The 18,759-nt window shown below is 41.1% G+C and overlaps 1 protein-coding gene across 1 annotated transcript in view; it reads right to left on the reverse strand.

Annotated features, from left to right (window-relative positions):
- Nucleotides 1–11,679, reverse strand: part of PORCN (porcupine O-acyltransferase) — a 32,921-nt gene extending 21,242 nt beyond the window's left edge. Inside the window, exons 1-6 of the mRNA XM_081320886.1 lie at nt 11,585–11,679; nt 9,323–9,467; nt 8,815–9,007; nt 4,449–4,492; nt 3,914–4,095; nt 2,394–2,524 (exon numbers count right to left, since the gene is read on the reverse strand). Of these exons, the coding sequence (XP_081177012.1) occupies nt 2,394–2,524; nt 3,914–4,095; nt 4,449–4,492; nt 8,815–9,007; nt 9,323–9,458 (686 nt within the window). The 5' untranslated portion in view covers nt 9,459–9,467; nt 11,585–11,679. The remainder of the gene's footprint in view (nt 1–2,393; nt 2,525–3,913; nt 4,096–4,448; nt 4,493–8,814; nt 9,008–9,322; nt 9,468–11,584) is intronic.
- Nucleotides 11,680–18,759: the final 7,080 nt, after the last annotated feature.

Genomic DNA, 18,759 nt, shown 5'->3' on the forward strand with positions numbered 1-18,759 from the left:
AAGTTCATTCGGAGCTGAACAATCTGATCTCTAATGATAATGTCTCATGGCCAGACTGATCATCTGCTTTTCTGCTTTCCAATAATAGCTGCTGTACCAAGAATGAGCTTATTTTCTTCATTTAGGGCTGACCATACTATTAGGTGGACAAAGCATAAATTCAAATTGGGCATGGAGCTGGGGTGTGTTGTGTTTTCATAGCTCTTTCTTCTTCTCCAACAACCAGTGGAGTTTCAAAATATTGTCTAACAACTTCTCAGCAGTTTTAATTCTACATCTGTTTTTTTTCCCAGCCATCTTCTCAGTAAAAATGTCTTTCAGATTTTTCTAATGTTGGACAAAGTGTGATAGCATGCTGAGAATAAAAAACTAACTTTTGGTATCTATTGACTGTAGCTCACATGACAAATTGTCAAAATTGATTGTTACATAATTTATACAACTGCAATGGAGGAACAGAGCCCCTGAATGGCTTCAAGGTAATAAGGTAGACCTATACATGCCGACAGAGCAAAGCTACTATAGGAGGTACTAATGCAGAAATATATATGTCTACAGGCCACAGGAGAGGTTAGAGACCTCTGAAGACATATTGTCTCAAATGATGAGCCATAATGACTTGATGCCAGTGTGCTACAAACCATTGTGGCCACAATTGCTGGGCCACAAGCATCTCTGAAGTAAGCTTGAAAGAAATCTCGTATCACAATGTTCCCAATAAAGTGACAGAACAAATGGTCTGGCGGTGAGATGTACACAACAGTCATGTAGATGTCAGGAATTGTGAATGAGATGTCTGACTGGGGAAAAAAGCACCCAAATGCTATCATCTAAGTCATATTACCTGCTTCTGCGCTTCCTGTCACGAGGGATGTGATCCCAATGAGAGAAAGCAAGGGAGGAGAGAGAAGGATTAAACAAAGTTAAAGTTGGTGGAAAGAGAGAAAAAAGTAGTTCATTAAGTCACTGTACATTCTGAATTGTGTTTTTCTGAAAAAGCACCTCTTGGGAAAGTTAACTACGTGCGGGAAAAGTATGACATCCCCATGCTGTTGAAAGATGCCACAATTGTTGAGTTTCTCTTGACCTCTCAACTGTTCAATCCAAAATGTGGAGTCACCAAACCAGAGGCCTACTGAGGTGGATGAGCTACCATTTCCAGGATCTCTCCCTGTTGCTGGCTGCCATTGATGAGAATTCAGCCACTTCTAAACAATCACAATTCCTTATTCCTACATAAAAATGTTTCAATATTCTTTGGATTTTCTGTTTCATGCAGTGTAGGATTACAAACATTCAAGTATCAGAAGTACAAGCTTCAGTATGGTTCTAATCCTCTTTTTCTCAGGTTAAGATAAGCAAGATGTCGTTTAGAAATAAATGATCAGCTTAGATAAAATTTAAGATCTACAATTTAATTGTAGGAAATGCCAAGTGGACTTGCTATAGTCCAAATGTTCACACAGACAAATGCTCAGCTCTCTACCACAGCACTATATTTAATCTGATGATGAAAGTACAATATGAATCATTAAGAACCCTCAGCTGGAGAGAAAGATTTTCTCTGTCATAATCAACTTAATGTTTGTTTTTTTTAGCCTGAGAAAACGCAATGGTAAATGGTGCTTCCCTCAGGTCATTTTTCACTTCTGAGACACAATATCTGGCAAGAATCTCTTCTGGATGGTAAAGAGAAATGCTAAATTAAACAACTAACAAGCTGCCATTTTCTTTTTTGATTAGACCCAACATCAGGTGCTTGAGGCACTATCACAGTCTAATTACAGATATCACAGTCATCTTCAATTGCATGATGGACACCCTACTAAAAATATTCTGACAATCAGAAGCCTTCCAGAACATACTGGAAGGCATATAAACATATAAGCACAACACTCCTTAAACAGTACTTTTTAGAATGAAAGATTGGGATTAAAGTGGGCTGCTGTTTCCAAACTATCCATGTAGAGCTGGTGATCTGCATACAAATGAGCTGACATTTCAAGGGCATAGCTGTACAGTCGATTCTACTCCATTTCATCCAGTGCTGATGGCATCATAAAGCCAACCCCAAAATAAATCAAGGGAATACTAAAAGTCCTTTAAAAAATACTAAACTCAAAATGTGTCTTGCCACAGCTAAAAATCCAGAGGTATTGCGGAAGAGGGTTGATGGAGGTATTAATTTAGGTAAAGAATAAGGAACTTCAAAACATTTCATGTTTATATTTCTCAGGGTTTTTTTTTTCTAAATCTACTTGATTCCTAATTCAAATTTGGTATTTGAAAGCTCCTTTAACTCTGCTGGCAAGTTTACTTAATAAACTCATTTCCAGTTACGGAACGTATGGGAAATTGAATCTCAGAACACCAATTCAAAAGAAGGCACTTACTTCCTGAGTTGCTTGTAGCTGTAGAGCGGTATGAAGTATGAGAAGAGATAGGGAGCTACGCAGGTGGACATGATGAGGCACACAAGGCAGAGGAAGAAGCTCAGAAAGACCTTCTGAAACCAGGAGAAAGTCTACATGGAAGGAATCAAAACCAATCATTATGCAATGAGCATCCTCTGTGTGGATTCCAGTCCCTGTAGTTGTTCCTTCACATGCATCTCCATCAGCTACAAAGCAGCCCCCACAGTACAACCCCATGCATAGATACAAAAACCTTGAGCCCACAGCTGAGTAACAGGCAGAGAAAGGAACCTAGAAAGGATCTGCCCTAACTTATCAGTGGTAAAGAATGACAGTGGAAGATTTGTACCTTCAGACTTGCAAGATTCTGTTTAAAAAAACCTTACAATAAAGTAGAATTGGCTTATCTTGTGTGTTTCCTATCTGATCCACTTGGGTGGCCGATAATTGTCTAGAGATACTCTGCTGGTGGAGGTAGCATGTAATAAGAAAGATTTAACTATATTTTAAACCAGTTCACTTCCGTTTAATAGCCTTGGTGGAGCAGTGGGCTAATGCCTCCTTAAGTAACACCAGCTGCCTGCAATTAGTGCAGGTTCGAGTCCCACCAGGCTCAAGGTTGACTCAGCCTTCCATCCTTCCTATGTAGGTAAAATGAGGACCCAGATTGTTGGGGGCAATTAAGTTGACTTTGTAATAATGCCGCTTGGGGGGTGGGGGGGGGGTGAAAGCTCTAATAAGCAGGCATATACATAGAATGAAGACTATTGCTAAGCACATTGATTTGTGCTTTAAATTGTAAGCCGCCCTGAGTCTTCGGAGAAGGGCGGGATATAAATGGGATTTTAAAAAAATGTGTGCTTATTTACTTCCTACTTCTTAGTCCCCACCCACCTGAGTTTTGCAATGGGACCATTAGCAAGTCATTCAAAGACAGAGTGCATCCCTCCCTCCCTCCCCGCCCAAAGGTGGCACAATCCTCTCTTAATGGAATGATTAAGTTGGTAGAGGGTTAACTAGTGTAAGGGTTGCACTTTATATAAATTCTTGATGAATGTACCATTGAAGGTTTGGAATAGTGTTTAACATTCCACTTTACTGTTTCTCCTCTACACAAGAAAGACTGAAAGATGTTGGCAGGATGCTATCCAACTACTCTGTAAAAAATATGGCTGCTTCTATTCTGGCCAATGAAAGAAAACAATCAGTTAATTCAAATAATCATTTCATAAACATAACTGTAGTATGGTTTCTATAAAAAAAATAGAGGTTCTTCCTTCTCCATGGCCCAAACCTTTCCAACTCTGAGTCTAAATAGAAAAATTAAAGAACGCTTGTCATGGCTTGATCATTTGCAACTATAGGAAGCCTGGAGAAAAATGCCCAGGCTGAAGGCATCATTTTTAATAAATCTTCAAAGCTAAATGTGGCCCATCCTTTTCCCACCGAGCAGATCTTGCCCACCACACTGCCAATAATAGACATTAGAGTGCACTCACTATTTTCCTGCTCTCTACAGCCTGCAGATAGGTGCGAAAGCGGAACCAGGGTCCAAATATAACTGTTCCAACAAAGTAGATATATCCCATGAACTCAACTGGGGATGGAATGGTTGGCACCTCGCCCCGGTCCAGATCAAAGCCCAATGACACAGCCTTCATTGCCACAATCATCTGGGCACCTAGTGGTAGAAATGAGAGAGAGGGTCAGTGCTGACATTCCTAACAAGCAACTTAAAAGAATTTGTTGCCTCAGAGTAGGGTTACGAGCACAAATTATTTTTCTTTGATCCGGCAAAGGTATTCAGATCGAATGGGATTTATGAATGGAAGCCCATATCATTTGTTCTAATAACAACTCAGTTTATAAGTCTTGATGGAATTTCCTAGCTGCGAAGCTACGACTGGTACACATGCTGAATAGTACTTTATGCTTTTGGAAAGGTAGCACTTTCTTTCAACACATAAGATTTTTCTGATACACCTTATCACACTAAAACCAGAAGATATGAACAGAAGGAGAACTGTCACTTACCTCTCATCTTATGCCAACTCACAGTGTCTACCATATGCATCTCTCTATAGAGGAGGAGGGAAAAGCAGGAAACAAAAAAAGAGCCATTATCTTTGGGTATCAGTCCTTTGTTTGCTATCTTTCCTTTCCTTTCCCTAAGATCCAGATAAGTTTCAAAATTCTCTTGCTGAACTTTCCAGTAAAAAGGAATGCCTTCATGTCAAAGGACTGGGTGACTAGAAATGCAACTGACTCCATGAATTATTTATTTATTATGGGACTTATATGCCGCCCTATCTCCCGAAGGACTCAGGGCGGCTAACAACAATAAAATACAGAATACAAATATTTAAAAAAAAATTAAAGTATCACAAAGCCCCACTAAAACCAATAAAAACATTAAAAGCAGTGGAAACTAGAAGGAAAGAACTGGAGAATGAAATAAAGGAAAAAGAAAAGGCTTTGATTTTGAACCCAGAGGATGTGAAGATCAAGGAGGCTATTAGATTGTTAAGAGGACAATTTGATAAATTAATGGCTGATCAAGTGGCGACCAATCTGCGGTTTGCTAGGCATAATACTTTTTGCAATGCTAATAAACCAGGCAGATGGTTAGCTTATAGACTGAGGAAAAAACAAAGAGCATCTAATATAGATAAGATTGAGTATAAAGGAAGGGTCGTGTTTCAACAGAATCTTATTAAGGATGCTTTTGTGGATTTTTATTCGAAATTATATACTAAAGAGGATATTAATGCAAAAGATATTGATACGTACTTGGAGAATGCTAGCATCCCGGTTCTTACGCAAGTACAAAAAGAGGGGATTAATCAGCTGATTACAGAAGAAGAAATTTTTACAGCTATTAAGGAACTGAAGGTGGATAAAGCACCAGGCACGGATGGCTTGATCGCGGCCTATTATAAGAACTTACAATTAGAGATGATAAAACCGTTAAAGGAACTGTTCCAGACAATCCAGAGGGGGGGAAAGGTGCCACCGTCTTGGAGAACAGCTTTTATTTCTTTGATTCCGAAGGAAGACCAGGATGCTACTTTAGTTAAAAATTACAGACCGATATCGCTATTAAATACAGATTATAAGATATTTGCTAAGGTTTTGGCTAATAGACTGATGAGGGTTCTACAACAGGTGGTTCATGGGGATCAAACGGGGTTTATTAGTGGTAGACAAATGAAAAATAACGTGAGACATATAGTTGATGTGTTAGAGTTTTTGGAAAGGCACAACCAGATCTCTGCAGCGCTAATCTTTTTAGATGCTGAAAAGGCTTTTGATCAATTGAATTGGCAATTTTTGTTGAAAGTTTTAGACAAAATGGATTTTGGGGAAAAATTTCTACAACCGATTAGGGCATTATATCAAAAACAAACTGCCCGAATCATAGTTAACAATAGCCTGACAACAGCATGTAATATTGAGAAGGGCACAAGGCAAGGGTGTCCGCTATCGCCCTTGTTATTTGTGTTAACATTAGAGATATTATTGGTTAAGATTCGGAACTCGGAAAAAATTAAGGGGATACAAGTTGGAGATCAGGACTACAGATTGAGAGCATTTGCAGATGATCTGGTTGTTACAGTGACCCAGCCAGAGAACTCTGTTGTGGACCTGATGGAGCTAATAACACAATATGGGAAGGTTTCTGGATTTAAAGTAAATATACAGAAAACTAAAATTTTGGCTAGAAATATGACAGTTTCACAGAAGGCTCTTTTAGAAGGATTAACTGGATTTGAGATTGTTAAAAGGGTTAAATATTTGGGGGTGACTTTGTCGCCCTCTAATACAAAGCTATATAAAAATAATTATGAAAAACTATGGGGGAAAATTCAAAAAGAATTGGAGAGTTGGGAAAAATTGCAATTGTCTTTGTTGGGACGGATTGCAGCAGTGAAAATGAATGTCCTGCCCAAATTTTTATTTTTATTTCAAATGATACCGATTCTTAAGAAAGATTCTAATCTGGAGGAATGGCAGCGTGGTATCAATAAATTTGTGTGGGCAGGGAAAAAGCCACGAGTTAAACTTAAGATTATGCAGGATACTCGTGAGAGAGGTGGCCTTAAATTGCCAAATCTTAAATTATATTATGAAGCTGCTGCATTGGTAGGAATAAGCGATTGGATTAATTTGACGCAACCGAGGTTATTAAATCTTGAGGGCCATGATTTGTTGTTTGGCTGGCATGCATATTTGTTGTATGACAAGAAGGTAGATTCTGTGTTTAGGATGCATATTTTAAGACAGGCACTGCTGAGAGTTTGGAAGAAGTACAGATACAAGTTAAGCAGCAAGATACCATTGTGGGCAATTCCAAAACACGCAATAGAAAATATACATGCTGGTTTCAAACACGATGAGACTACCTATAAGGAAATTTTAAGTTTGGAAAGGAATGTTTGGTGCCTGAAATCATATAATTTCTTGCGAGAAGAGAAGGTTGTTCGAACTTGGTTTCAATATATTCAGTTACGGGCCAGGTGGAAAGAAGACCAGAAAAATGGATTTGTAATGACTGATGAAAATTTGATAAAGCAAATTAGAAATCAGGGACCAGCACATATTAAACGGATATATCTTGCATTGATAGAGATTGATTCAGAAACAGAGCTGGTTAAGGATTGCATGATAAAATGGGCCCAAAACATTCAGGAAGTTATTACAATGGATATGTGGGAAAAGATTTGGGTGAGGAATGTAAAATTTACTCAAGCTCAAAATTTAAGAGAGAACTTTTATAAAATGTTTTATAGATGGCATTTAGATCCTAAAAAGCTTGCAAGTATGTATCCGAATTACCAGCCTAAATGTTGGAGGTGCGGTGATGAAGATGCAACATATTTTCACATATGGTGGACATGTAAAAAGGTTAAGGCTTTTTGGATAAAAGTCTGGTGGAATATGCAGAAGGTTTTTAAACGGAGGATAAAATTTTGCCCACAATTTTTTTTGTTGGGAATAATGGTTGACGCTACAGTTGTGGACTCCAAGTTGATGTTGAACTTAGTTACGGCAGCAAGACTTTTGATAGGTCAATATTGGAAGAAAGAGGAACTGCCGACTATACAAGAGTGGATTTTAAAGGTTTCCGACCTGGCAGAGATGGCGAAGATCTCGGCCTATTTGAAAGATCATTCGCAAGAACATTATATTATGGAATGGAGAAAATGGATTGAGTTTATCCAGAACAAGTATAGGGTTAAGAAGTTTTACGTAGCATTCAAATAAGTCTTCCTTCGCTTTGTTTTTTCTTTTTTTTATTTTAGTTTTTTATATATATTTTATATTGCTAAGGATTGTTTTATCCTATATAAGCTAGAGAGTAATGGATTTTAGAACTAGTAATTGTTAGTATATGGTTGTTTATGATTGCTTTTTTATATATATATACCTTGTATTTAGCTCTGGGAAGTCGGGGGGGGGGAGGGGGGAGGGGGGGAGGTAGGGGGGTGAGGAGGGAGGGGGGGGAGGTAGGGGGGAGGTAGGGGGGGAGGAGGGTGGGGGAAGGGGGGGTTCTTTAAAGGAAAACTGTATTGTAAAACTTTTCAATAAAAAAAAACATTAAAAACATAATTAAAAACCCTTATCATCAGTCCAGGTTGGCCTGTTGGAAAAGGTATGTCTTGAGGTCACGATGAAAGGACCGGAGATCTGGGGCCATCCGGAGCTCCCGGGGGAGCTGATTCCACAAGGCAGGTGCCCCCACAGAGAAGGCCCTCCCCCTGGGGGTCGCCAGCCGACATTGTCTGGCGGACGGCACCCTAAGGAGGCCCTCTCTGTGTGAGCGCACAGGGCGATGGGAAGTCATTTCTGGCAGCAGACGGTCCTGTAAGTAACCCGGGCCTAAGCCATGTAGGGCTTTATAGGTAAGAACCAGCACCTTGAATCTCACTCGGAGGGCAACTGGTAACCAATGCAGCTCATGCAGGAGGGGTGTAATATGGGAGTATCGGGATGCACCAGCTGAAGCCTCCGAGTGGTCTTCAAGGGCAGCCCCATGTAGAGAGCATTGCAGTAATCTACGCGGGAGATAACGAGCACATGAGTGACTGTATGTAAAACCTAAGGATTATTCAACTTATTTTTATTTGGAGAAGTGTAGGTGGTTTATGTGGCTTCCACCCGTGAAGTAGGCAAACCTCAAATGGGGCTGGCCAAAACAGGATAAATATACATTCTTGTAACCAGCCTCCAACTCTTAAGGACACCTGTTTATCTTGTGCTCCCTTATGAGAGGTGTCCCCCTTATTGACTAGTCTCTCCTGTTGGTGTGACATACTACTGGATTAGTTAACCCTTTCCTCATGAACTGCTCTTGCCTGTGTCTTGCCTTTTAATTACGCCTCCCACATTCCTCACTTACCCCATAAGCAAATAGATGAGGATGGTGATGGAAAGCAGAACTCCACGCTGGGTTGAGTGGCGGCAGAGGAATAAAACCAGGTAGCACAAGAGGCTGAGGAGCACAACCCACACCATCTGCAGCTGAAAAAAGTGATAGAGGGCATAGAAGCCACTAGCGACGGTGCTCAGGTGCTTAGCATAGGATGGCAGAGCTGGAAAAGAAGAGGCAGGGAGCTTGGATGAGAGAAAGAGAAGCTCACCATGGCTGGGTTCACCCAACACACCTAGCCATAATATGGAGTGTGTGTGTGTGTAATAAAAAAAAATACCCATGTCAAGGAACCATCAAAGAGAAAACTACATACCCACCAAAACTTGTGGAACAAATTGTTATATATAAACAGGCTGCAATCCCCAAACTCACTCATACCGATGATGTTACCCAGTTGGATAATGAAACAACAGTGAGCTGAAAACTAGCTAATTCAATTTTATCTCGTAGGTAGACAAACTCAGCCTCTACTTACATAACCTCCATAGGAGACGGCAAGCTAGACACAAGAGCAGCAGAGTCCAAACCTGTTCAAAACCCTGCTGAGCAGTCGGCAATACACAACTGCTCAACAGCTGCTGGTAAAACTCTTGCCGTGTAAAGGTGGCCATGGCCCCAACCTGGAAAGAGAAAGAAAGAGAAGTGGAGCAAGCCCATCACGTTAACTCTGCAGGTAAGTCAAGATTATTCTGAATCATTTATAAATCCAAAGAATAAAGCTTGGAATAAGCTATACCCAGTCCTGTTCTTAAACTGGGATTATTCTAGTTGAGGCATGTCAAACTGCCGGCCCACAGGCCGGATGCATCACAACGAAACCGTGCCCTCTCCATTGCTGGCAATGGGGAAAAAGTCACGATACGTAGCGCGATGTAACGTGACGTCGCGAGTTTGACTTGCCTGTTCTAGTTGAAAGAACCTCCCTCTACTGGGAGAATGATTGAACTTTCAAGACATGCACAAAGATAAAAGCTGTGTTTATACAATGCTTATTAATGATTTATTTAACCATAATTTCCTTAAAGCCTACTTTCTGGGGCTCATACAACACACTGAACTAGAGATCAACCAACCACACAAGCTAGATTGACATAACCTACTACCTACAGCATGGTTAGGCCATTTGTGGTTCAGTAAATGGTCTGAGCCCAGTTATAGTTAGCCATGCCAAAGCCAGCCAGTCAGCAGGTCTAGTATTCCTTGACATAAAACCCATGTAACCAGGTTCATCATCTCAGACACACCTGCCACTTCAATGGCACAATGTAACCCAATGTTCCTTTCTGTAACTATTGCTTCCCTCTAGTTTTAGAACTATAGTAGATTTGAAACAGCAGCATGGAAATCCAGTCTAAGTATTACCTTGGTCTGAGAGCACTAAATGTAGCTTAGCAGAGGTGAGTCTGAAAACCATGTAACGACAGCAGCCAGATTGTGTTTCTCATAATTAACCTAACTATGGCTTGTTCAATCAGTCTCATTTTGTACACAAAGCATGCTGAACCATTAACTATGGCAAGCTGAAATCACAAAATATAATGAACTAAAATGTTATTTGTAAGTTTATGGTATTGTAGGAATACAATCCATCCATGCCTCCCCAAATTCTACAGAGGAAGAGACAGACACAGGTATAAATCAACTAAATAAATCCATAAACAATTACTGTATGGAAGTAAATTCTGCTAAAATCCACAGAATCTGACTATTTCTGCAGTACAGCTGAGCAAACTATACCATTTACACTGATGCAAACTCTTTCTGTACTTCCTTACATGGAACTAATTCTTACTATTTGTAGACCCAGTTTAGGAATAAAAATATATTCCAAAAGAGCTGGGGGGGGGAAGGCACCATCATTAACTGAAGGCCAGTTACCAGTCGCACAATAATAGCATAAATTCTGATTCTGCTTCAGTTTTCCAAGGTTGAATTAACACTAAGCCTAGCTGCACATAGGGGTAGAGAAATGGCTGGTGGGGAGTAATATACAGCTAATGAATTGATGAAGCATTGCATTAGGAAGGAAGACATGGTTGGAATGGTACATTTGCATTAAACACGATTTCATCATGATTTGGTAAACCATCGTAATCCAGAGCCACAAAATACGGGAAGCCAAGACCAATCAAAGCATATTACGGTTTAACAACATGAAACAGGAACCCTGCGGATTTGCTGGTCAGTGGCGTAACAGACAGGTAGAGAGGGAGGAAGGAAACGCAGGAGCACAGAATGGAGGAGGGGAATGGGGCTTTAGACAAAAGGATTCGAAAGGAAAATCAAACGAGCCCTGTCCTGCAACTCCAAGTTAACCCTTCACTTCTCGTTTCCTTTCTGGCATAATTCCCCCACCTCCCGAAAGCTATTTTTTTTCTTTCTCACTGCACCCTCTGGGATACTAATACTAGCCCGCTTTCCTGACCGCGCTATTCTTAAGGGGGAAAGAGCTAACGATGGGAATCCCCAGGGAAACGGCGGGCATCGCGTCATTTCAGAAAAAGGAAAAGGGAAATCCATTTCATTCGGAGACGTCGATCTAGGTCTAGGAAGCTTTTTCCTTTTCCTTTCCCTCTACGCTGCATTGCGGGAGAGGCGACAACTCGGCGCCCCCTCAACTCGGCTCTGTTTCTCTCTCGCCGAACTTGCCTTAATGCCTCTTATCCATCCCTCTAGCTCCTTTTAGGCCAGCTGTTCCAGCGGCATGCCTTTTAAAGAGGCGTTATTGCTAACTCACCGATGCGTCTTTTATTCGCAACAACCTCTTTTCCCCCAGCTTTCCGGAGCTGCGTGGGTATCGGCCTTCCCCTCCCCCTCCCACCCCCAACAGCTGGAAAAGCTGAGAAAGGAAGGAGAGGTAGGCGGTGGGGAAAAGGGTGCAGCAATCCCTGTTTAAAGTTGGAGGTGGATCGCTGGAAAACACCAATGAGAAGGCCGGAGAGGAATAGTTAAAACTGCTGAGCGGCCAATCGGATGGAAAAGATGGGGGCAGACGCGCAAAAGGCCAGCCAATGAGAAAGGGCGGGGCGCGAGAAGAAAGAAATTAGTCCGAATCCCCCCTTGAGTGAAGCCGCGTTTGCCCGCCAGCAAAAGCTTCGCTTCTAGAGGTCGCGGTGCGTCAAAATGGGTGGAAAGGAAACCGCGAGGGCGGCTAGCAATAAAGAGCTGTGATTTTACAGGCTTTTGTTCTGAAAACGTTATTCTCTAAAAAGGAGGGTGAGCGTGCAGAAAGCCGCCATGTAGCATCCTCTCTAGAGAAGACACGAATGGCGGTAGGCTTTAACACACACCCTGGGAGAGTACTGTGGGAGATTGGGTGTGGAAACTGGAGTCAGTTCTTTCAGTTAAGGGTTGCACACAGAGTAGGTCGGCGCTGTTGATAGTAGATTGGCAAAGTGTCTGATCCCAACGTACCTTAAGAGCATCCTGGTCAGTCACTTTTTGCACGTTTATTCAGCATTTCTTCATTCCTAATCCTGCTTCTTCCTGTTTTAGTTGGTATGAACACTATCTGTTTGTAGCATTCGCTTTTTTTCCTATTTCTCTTGACGTACCCACCCTCTCTTTCACTTAACAACTTTAATGCACGCTGATATGCAGACACTTGGTTCTTTAATTTTCCTTCTTCATAACAGATCATATATTATTCACTCCTTAAGTTTCAACCTTTGCATGTCTTAAAATTTCTCTAGCTCTTTTCCCATCTCTACTGTATTCAATGATAAGTGTATATGCATTTATCTATTTGCTCTACTTTTCATCATCTATGTATAACAATTATTTGCCCAATTTTCCCTGATACAACTATCCTAGTCTTTGATTCATTAATTTCCAGATCCAGGCTCACTCATGCGTACATAGTGAAAGTATCACTTGTAATAAATCATTCAGGTTCTGTGCATATGAAAATATATATTCCACATGCCAATCAGCAAACCTCTGATAGCACGCAAATATTTTATACATACCGTATTTTCCGGCGTATAAGACGACCCGGCGTATAAGACGACCCCCTACTTTTAAGAAGTTTTTCAAGGTTTTTTGTCTTATACGCCGGAAAATACTTACATGCCCTGCCCTCCCTGTCCGTCGCAGAGGAGGCGAAGGCCCGACGCCCCGCCGGCCCTCCTGCTTTTCCCGCGCTTCTGCCGGCCCCCGAGGCGCAGCGTTTCCCGGGCAGCAGGCAGCGCCGGAGGGCAGCCGCCACCCCGCCACGGCCGGCACCCCTCCTGCTTCCCCCCCCAGGTCTTGAACTTCTCCCATTCGGCGCAGGGTGGGGCAGCTCCGCCTGCAGCCTCTTTTTCATGTGCCGCTTCCCTCTCACCGTCGGCCGAGGCGCGCTCGGCCCGGGCTCCCGGTCCCTCTTCCTGGCCGGCTTCCCGCCCTGCCCCTCATGGAGCTGGACTGGGCGTGCAGCCTCTCGGTGTGGCTGCTTTTCCTGGGCAGCCTGGCGGTGCGGCTCCTGCGCTCGGATCTGTTGCTGAGCCGGCGGCTGCTGCTGCGCATGGGACTGCTGGCCATCCTGCAGGCGCTGGGCCGTCCTGCCGCTGCCCCTCAGCGCCACGCTCACGGCGGCTGCCTGCTGGCTTGTCTCGGCCAGCACCGCCCGGCGGAAGCGCAGCATCAGACAAGAACAGGACTTCCCTGCCGCCTACCGTCCGACGCTCTTCCCTCTTGAGGCAGCTGCTGCGTCAAGAGGGAAGAGCGTCGGACGGGAGGCGGCTCTTCCCTCTTGAGGCAGCAGCTGCTTCAAGAGGGAAGAGCGTCGGACGGGAGGTGGCAGGGAAGTCCTGCGTGCACGCGCATGTGTAGGACTTTCCTGCCGGCTCCCGTCCGACGCTCTTCCCTCTTGAGGCAGCATCCCCGAGGACTCCTTAGGGCGTATAAGACGACCCCCCAACTTTTGAGGTGATTTTCATGGGTTAAAAAGTCGTCTTATACGCCGGAAAATACGGTATATCAAAAATATGTTGAACATCCAAAGGAACAGACGTTGCTTGTCTGCTACCTGCTCAATATCAAAACATTCACAGAATATTCTCGTACGTTTTGCTTTCATCATACAAACTATTACTGCATTCAGTAATTAACCTCCATATTTATGCAAAGCTTTCCATAATTGAAGTCATTTTATCATATACTTTTTCTGAACAAAACTACAGCAGATTGTTTCACATTCACTTACTTCTAAATGGACTGCTGGGAAAAAAACTGGTTTCCCTCCACCCCTGGAATAAAGCGGTATTGCAATATATGCTTCCATTCCATTCCCTTACTTTAATTTCATTCCACATTCTTTCCTCATTTTCTAACGGAAGCTTCTTGCTTAGCCCTCTTTCCTACTTTGGTTTTTTTTTTTTAAAAAAGTTTGATTTTCTAATTTTACACTTAAATATTTAAAAAGCAACGTGGTGGCTGAGTTAATCGATAAATTCAATAACATACAAGTATCTTTAGTACAAGTCTCAAACTACTACATTAAATATTTCCTCTCTTTTCCCCTTAGTATTTACTGTCTCATATTTAAACTAATATAATTCTTATTATGTCAATTAAATGAAAATAACATTCTTACATTCCTCAATAATTTTTAGCTTATACATATCCTGGTTATTTTAACATTCAGTCTTTATATAGACAATCAATGTCCTAATTAGTTTTTCCCAATTTTTAGTTTCCCATTAATATTTAAATTTAACATTTAATATTTATAGTTTCCAAGTTTTAAGTAACCAAAGTTCCCTTTATCACAGTTCATCACAAAGTCTAATGTTCAGGATACATGTCTTATCTATTTGAATATATTCTATTTCTCACCATCTTATATCAACTAATTAATAATACAGTATAACATTCTAATTTTCTATTAATTTCCAAATATCTTAAATTTAGTAACCAAAATTTCTCTTATTTCAGCATCAAATACTTCCTCTCTTTTTCTCTTAATGTTTACTATCTCTTATTTAAGCTAGTAGTTTTTATTATATCAGCTAAGTAAAACATGTTTATTACATTTATCACTAGATTTTTAGCTGATATATATATCTTAATTACTTTTACATTACTTTTACATACGTTATAAACAAATCAATATTCAAATTTAACTTTTAATATTTATACTTCCACGTTTTAAATGACCAAAGTTTCTTTCTTATTCTAGCTTTTTTTCTTTGCCAACTCGCCTTCCATATCCGTGCTTTTAAATCATCAAATAGATCTCCCTCTGTTATTATATACATTGTTTGAAATAAGAAAGGCCATCCAGGCACCACTTTTTGGAAGGGCTAACAAACCATTTCTCTATTTTTCCATCTCGGCATAGTTGCCCTGAAATGCTTATCTTCCCTTCGGTCTGTTCTTCTTCTTGATCCTCAGGTTTCTTCTGGTTTATATAGAAAGTCTCTTCCATTTTCAGTGTTATTAGTCCCTTTTCGGGGTTTTCCATTAACTGTGTTTGTTGATCAGTTGAATCTTCTATCATAGTATCTGATTGTTCCACTTCTTCTATTATATTTTGTGTAGTTGATATTTTAGTTGTAATCAAAGTTTGGGTTTGTATATCTAGATCTGGTTGATGAGCATGACTATTTAGCTACAAGGGATGGCTAAATTCTACTTTTCCCCATTTATTTTTAATTGATTTTTTTTTCTCTTTTCCCCTCAACCATAGTAATTTTGCTTGGGAAAATAAAATGGGCAAGGCTTCAGTAGAAAGAACTTGCACCAGTTCACTCTCCTCACTTGCATCAAATTCTGCAGTTTGGCCTGAGATGGGTTTATTACCTTTGTGTAGTTTCATGCATCAGGGAAACCAGGAAACTGGGATTAAACCATTTAATTGGTTTAGCTCAGCAAGAGTACAGTTTGTAAACATTTATTCATGGTTTTAAGTAATGTGCATTCTATTTTCTACTTCATCAAATAAAATGAAACATTTTCCTAAATTGGTCATCTATCTATCTATCTATCTATCTATCTATCTATCTATCTATCTATCTATCTATCTATCATCCCCTTTCTCCCCCTCCAGTTTGAACATAGTGAAATGTAAGAAAATTGGGATGTTTTGGTACCTCAAGGTGACATTCATTTCATTTTTGTATCTGCAGATCAGATAATTTCATAGTTTGCGTGTAAAACATCACTGTGTGTATTTGGACTCCGCTCAGTCTTTGGACTGCAGTCACATTTCTTTCACGTCAGTCCCATCGATACGTGCTACAGCTAGTGGTGTCACTAGGTAGGTATGCAAGACAGGGAGGGAGGTATGTCAGGATATATAAATGTTAATGCAGTCTTTCAAAAGCAATTAATTTAATATTTTGATTCTTGATTAATGTGACTGCATTTCTCTTTTGGCTTGTCCACTTTTTTTAAAAATCCCATTTATATCCCACCCTTCTCCGAAGACTCAGGGCGGCTTACAATCTAAAGCACAAATCAATGTGCTTAGCAATTGATCTTTTCTTTTCTTCCTACTTTTGTCAGCCATGTTGTCTATCTCTAACAATAGGTCAGCTATATGGTGACGTTCTGTACTTCTACACTGAATACCGTGATGGCTTTCGCCATAGTGAGATGTGGCACCCTACCTACTTCTGGTTTTACTTTGTCTTTCTGAATGGTCTGTGGATTATCATTCCCTCTCTTCTCATCTGGGATGCCTGGAAGCATCTCAGTGCTTGCCAGAGAGTGATGGATGCCAACAAAGTCAAGAAACATTGATGTCTTGCACAGGAGGTCATATTGGATGGCTCTTCCAGCCATTCAGAGGTTGATCTGCACTTGTTTACATATCTTCTGTGGCTTCTCTCCGTTTTCAGTTAATTTGTTGAATTGATGGTGGTTATTCTTTAAATATTCAGAGCTCTTAAGCTTAAAATTAAGATTGCAGTTTTATCTTCATGAAGGGTTTTTTTTTTAAAAATCAAGAGATTTTATTTCTAAATAAATGTGATTAGGATCAAGTGACTCAGCTAATACTAGTCAGTATTGAATTGAGCCTGCTGTAGATCATATAGCTTTGTTTCTCTTGATACTGATGACTTAAGCCTGCCAGGAGGGCCCCACATCTAGCATTCATAAAATTGAAGTATAGAGACTATGCAGGAAACATTCAGTCTTATTCTCAGATCAAGTAGAAGGTAGCGTTTGAGGGGCTTACAACTTCCTTCTCTCCATATAAAGTGATTCAGCTACTTGCCTTGAAGATTCTTTTTGTTCCCATGTAGAATTAATTAGTCAGTGAATGGCTTAAACTGGGAAATAGTTGTTGTGATTCAGGGTCAGCCTGTGGGTTTGGCAGTTGGGTCGGACGACTCAGAGGAGGAGGGGGGTGTTGAAGACCTTGCTGAGGGGGTTGAAGATCTTGCTGATGAGAGCCCTCAGCCAGGCCCCTCCCACTTGGTCACCACAGAGACCCAGCTGTGTGAGCCTGACAGCGTGGATGAAGATGACCCACAGCTGGCCCTGTTCAAGGACGCCCGACGCAGGAGGCAGTCAATTAGGAGTAAACAGAGGAAGGCAATGGGGCTCCTCGGAAGGAGGCAGAGAGAAGCCACGCCCTGAACTCTATATAAGGGGAATGTGTGGGAGGGCTGGTTTGCTGAAGGCAACCGCTTGGATAGTTCCTGTTTCTTAAAGCTCCTGTTTCTTGGTTCGTGTCTTGTTTGTTTTTGTAGCAATAAATTTGGCAGGCGTAATTCCAGCCTCTTGCCTTCTTGTAAAAGGGGTTGTCCCTGCCTTTTCTGCAGGGCCGGTAGCAGGCTGGTACAGAACAATAGTATCTGATAGCTGTCACTCAAGAATTATAAATACTTTCAGGTAGAGCAAAGAGGAAGCTATCAGATGTCCACACCTGAACTATGCAGAATAGTAAATACTTTGATATCACCACTCATTTATTGATAGCCTTCTTTTCCTTTTTTTTTCCTTGTTATTTTTTCAACTGCTTTGGGATTGTGTATCTGCACCAAAAAAAACCCACCACTACTATAAAGATTTGTATATAAGTAGACAGATCTGTTGCTTTAGGGGCAACTATTTTCTAATGTCCCAATTTACAGTATCACTGTATCCCAAGCTCCATTCCCTTGAATGCCCTCTGTACAGCACTAAACTCTCTTATTTGTAAACTGAGGTGTGACATTTTAATAAAAAATCTCCGTGTTGTATGGGTTGGGTGAGGCTTCAGAGAAAACAGACTATAGGACTTCCAGTTTTGCGTGGAAGTGACCAGTTGTGGGCTTAGGGATTCTCCGCACCCCCCGTGGCTAATTTTGTCCTGCCAGGGGACCCTAAATGGGTCTAGATCGCCCCGGAGAGGCGACGAAGAAAGAAGGGTGCTCCACCAATTCTGGAACGATAGCCGTTCTATTTAATTTGGGGAAAGCCTTTTACACGACAGGAGAAAGACCTCCATATTTATGCAAAGCTTTCCATAATTGAAGTCATTTTATCATATACTTCTTCTGAACAAAACTACAGCACATTGTTTCACATTCACTTACTTTTAAATGGCCTGCTGAAATTTTTTTAAAAAAACCTAGTTTCCCCCAGCCCTGGAATAAAGTGGTATTGCAATATATGCTTCCAACTTATTTTGTTTATTATCATGTCTTATACCCGTGGTGGCGAACCTATGGCACGGGTGCCACAGGTGGCACACACAGCCCTCTCTGGGCACGCACGCTGTTGTCCAATCCTAGGCCTTCAGCTGGGTTTTATAAAATCTTTCCGCTTTAGGACTCCGCTGCCATGTGCAAAAAAAATAGGTTCAATAAATCAATCAATTTAAACTTCTCGCGGGAAAAAAAGATCTCGCATGTATGGCAAAATAACAGGCAGAAAAGTCACACTGTGTTCAACTTGTTTTTAAATGTTTATTCAATAAAAATTAAAAAAGAAAGAAAG

This window comes from Vipera berus (genome assembly GCF_964194415.1).
Source record: "Vipera berus genome assembly, chromosome: 2".
NCBI classification, from domain to species: domain Eukaryota; kingdom Metazoa; phylum Chordata; class Lepidosauria; order Squamata; family Viperidae; genus Vipera; species Vipera berus.